Source organism: Rhea americana, unplaced genomic scaffold, assembly GCF_003343005.1.
Source record: "Rhea americana isolate MKP2758 unplaced genomic scaffold, rheAme1 scaffold_538, whole genome shotgun sequence".
Classification (NCBI taxonomy): Eukaryota; Metazoa; Chordata; class Aves; order Rheiformes; family Rheidae; genus Rhea; species Rhea americana.
In genome coordinates this window covers 127,941-131,078 of record NW_028186688.1, presented here as the reverse complement: position 1 = coordinate 131,078, position 3,138 = coordinate 127,941, and the positions used below count along the sequence as shown (strand labels likewise).

Below are 3,138 nucleotides of genomic sequence, written 5' to 3'. Positions count from 1 at the left end.
GCGGCGGGTACCTGGGCAGGGCGAGGGGGGGGCACGTCTGCACCTCGGCGGCGCAGCCCCACTGCTCGGCTTGCTTGCAGCGGCGGCGGCGCTTGCCGGGAGCAGGGGCCCCACGCGCCCCACGCGCCCCACGCGGCCTCTGCGGGCAGGGGCGCCCCGTGGGCCTCAGGGGCCGCGCTGCCTGCCGGAGCCCCCCTGCTCCCCCCCCCCCTGCCGCCCCGGGCGCGATGAGGGTCCCCAGCCCCGCAGGGAAGTGCGGCCAAACGCAGCCGGCGCCGCAGAGCTCAGCGCGGGAGCCGGCACCTCCGTCTCCTCGGGACCGCACTCGTTCGGGGGGGCGGGGGGACGCCGGGGGCCGGCTCGTACCTGGGCAGGGGCCGGCGCTGCACGGCCGCCGCTCCACGGCTTTGCCCTTGCACTTGAGCTCCTTGAGCGCGGCGGAGAGCTGGGCGCTGCCGCAGCGGCGCCGGCGGCTCTGGGTGCCGCTGCCGCCGCAGGCGCGCCGCGAGCAGGGGCTCCAGGAGGACCAGTGCGACCAGTAGACGTGCTCTGCGGAGGGCAGGGGCGGCCGCTGCCGGGACGGCACCAGGGCTGGGCGCCGTCGCGGCAGCAGCGTGCCGGCTTCGGAGCCTCCGAGATGCCGGTGGCGGCGGGAGGCAGCGGGCACTCACCCAGCGGGCACAGGAAGCGGATGTGGTAGTTGGAGCAGGTCTTGCCCGGCGGCTGCTCCTTGTTGACGCACCGGAAACCCGTTTTGGGGCTGGAGTGCACGACTTCGCCCACCTCCTCGGGCAGCTCCCACTCGGTGGTGCGCGCCTGCACGGCCACGGGCCGCCGGCACACCCGCCCGCGGTAGTAGAAGCGGATCGCCTCCAGGCTCTCGTAGTCGCCGCCGCCGCCGGGGTGGTCGATGTTGAACCAGGACGTCCACTCGGCACCGCCACCTGGGACGGCGCCAGCCGTGAGCGCCCGGGCGCCGCGGAGCCGCTCGGCGCCGCGCAGCCCCGGGGCCCCGGCGCCCGGCGCGTGGTGCCGGCGCGGCCGTACCTGCCGTGGCCGGGTCCAGGTCGGCTACGTCGGGGGCCGTTTTCCAGGGCTTGCCCGGGCCGCCGCTCTTGGCCGCCTCCGAGTCATTCTCCAGGGACTCTGGCGGGGAAGCGGAGGGCGAGCGCGTCTGCCGCCGGCTCCCGCGGTTGCAGGCTGCGCGTCTGCAAAACGCCGCCTGCGAGCGCACGGTCGCCCGCCGGGAAAGGGCGAAGCAACGCGGCTGGCGTGGAGCCGCCGGAGCCGGGCCGGCCCCGGGCTCACCCCGACCACCGGCTCCCGTGCCAGGGAGCGGCAGGAAACGGGGCTGTAAAATTGCTGCCCCGGGGCACCGACGGGGCGGGGAGCGGGTGCTGCAGTGGGGGCTCTACACGCCCCGGTGGCCCCTCCTGCCCCCGCTGCCCTGGCTGCTCCGGAGGCCRCCCGTGCCCGTGCCCGTGCCTGTGCCGGTGCCCGTCCCCCCGTGCAGTGCTCTGCGGGACTTGCTGGCACAGGGAGCACGCGGGGGCTCGGAGCGGGGAGCGGCACGGGATGCACCGCGGCACCGTGTTGGTGTTGCCCGGGGCTGCTCCGGGTGCAAAGCCTCCCGGGCCAGCGGCCGTGCCGGAGCGGGCTGGGAGCCCGTCGGCGGTGCTGGAGCCGCTTGCTCCCGCCGTCCCGTGCCGGAGCGGCGCCGCACGTACCCCGGCTCGCAGCCCTGCGCGTCCCAAACGCGTCCTTCCAAAAAGCAGCTCGCGGAGGGGCCGGGCTCCGGCCGCCGTCGCCGTCCCGGCGCACCGGCCGGGCTGGAGCGGGGCTGCGGGGGGAGGAATTTCCCTGGCGGGAGGCAAGCGGGATCCCAGCGCCGGCGCTGTCCCTCGTAAATCAGCCTTACCTGGAGCGGCGGCGCAGTGCGCGGCGGCGAGGGCCAGCAGGGCCAGCGTCCGCCGGAGCATGCCTGCCGTCGGGCGGGCGCCGGCGGCGGCTCCGAGCGCGACTGCGAGCCCGCCGGCCCCGCACGGCTATATAGGAGGCCTTTCCCGCTCGCGCCAGGAGACGGCAGAAATCGGATCCTGGCACGCGGGGCTCGGCCGGGGCTGGCGCCGTGTCAAGAGGGAAGAGGGAAGGAGCCCTCCCCGGCGAGCCCGGCCACGCGCTGCCGCTCGCCGCTCCAGCCCGGGAAACTTGAGGGTTTGTTTTGCAAAGCTGCTAAAATTGGATGCGCTGGGGAAGGCGGCTGGGAGGGAAGGGAAAAAGCCCTTCCTCTGAGCTCATGCGGTCGAGGCCGGCCGCGCCGGGGTGCCAGCGCCGCCCTGGCACCGGGCGCTCCTGGGCAAGGCCGGGCTGGCGGCCCCACGTGCGGCGGGGGGCAGCAGGGGCGCTGAGGCCGCGCAGGGCTCGCTGCACCCCCGGGCTGGCCGCCCCCCAGGGCGCAGCCCTGCGCTGCAGCGAGCGGGGGGGCCGGGGCGCCCCGATCACCCCAGAGTGGGGCTGTGGGGCAGGGAGGGGGGCAGGTGCCCCCCCCCCACGGCTCCCGTGGCCACCGCAACCCCCCTCCCACGCCTGGCGCCGTGCCGGGATGGGGCAGCCGTGGGGCTCGGCGGAGCCGCCGCCAATTCCTGGGATACCAGGGGAATTAAAGCCCGGGTGGAGGGCGGCCCGTGCACCGCGGCGGCCGGCGCAGCGCACGCGAGGAGCCCCGGGGCCCCCCGACYGCCGGCTCCCCGCAGACCCCCCCAGCAGGGACGGAGCCGGGGCAGCCGGGGGCTCCGGGGCGGCCGGGGGCTCAGCGCCGGGGGCTCGCACGTCCTCCGCCCACCCCGGGGCTGATCCCCCTCCCCCCCGGGGGGGGCACTGGCCGGCCAAGCCCCAGATCCCGCCTCCGCAGCCCCCTGGCCCCCCGCGGCTCTTTTCCAAGCGGGAATCCTCCTCCGGCAGCGGCGCCGCGGGCTCCTGTTTGCTCTTCCCGGCGGGACGCGTGGACGGCGCGGGGGGGCCGGGAAGGTGATGGCAATTCCAGGCCTGGCCCCAGACACCCGGGTGTTTTCAAATTACATCATGTCTCAGTTCGGGGAGTTTGTTATTTACTGTAAATGCCCTGAATGCATCCTCAGA

The 3,138-nt window shown here is 76.1% G+C and overlaps 1 protein-coding gene across 1 annotated transcript in view; it reads right to left on the bottom strand.

Annotated features, from left to right (window-relative positions):
* The window catches only part of CILP2 (cartilage intermediate layer protein 2), a 7,030-nt gene extending 5,024 nt beyond the window's left edge, over positions 1–2,006 (bottom strand). Inside the window, exons 1-4 of the mRNA XM_085318474.1 lie at positions 1,919–2,006; positions 1,048–1,146; positions 672–944; positions 367–549 (exon numbers count right to left, since the gene is read on the bottom strand). Coding sequence (XP_085174600.1) covers positions 367–549; positions 672–944; positions 1,048–1,146; positions 1,919–1,979 — 616 coding nt within the window. The 5' untranslated portion in view covers positions 1,980–2,006. The remainder of the gene's footprint in view (positions 1–366; positions 550–671; positions 945–1,047; positions 1,147–1,918) is intronic.
* Positions 2,007–3,138: the final 1,132 nt, after the last annotated feature.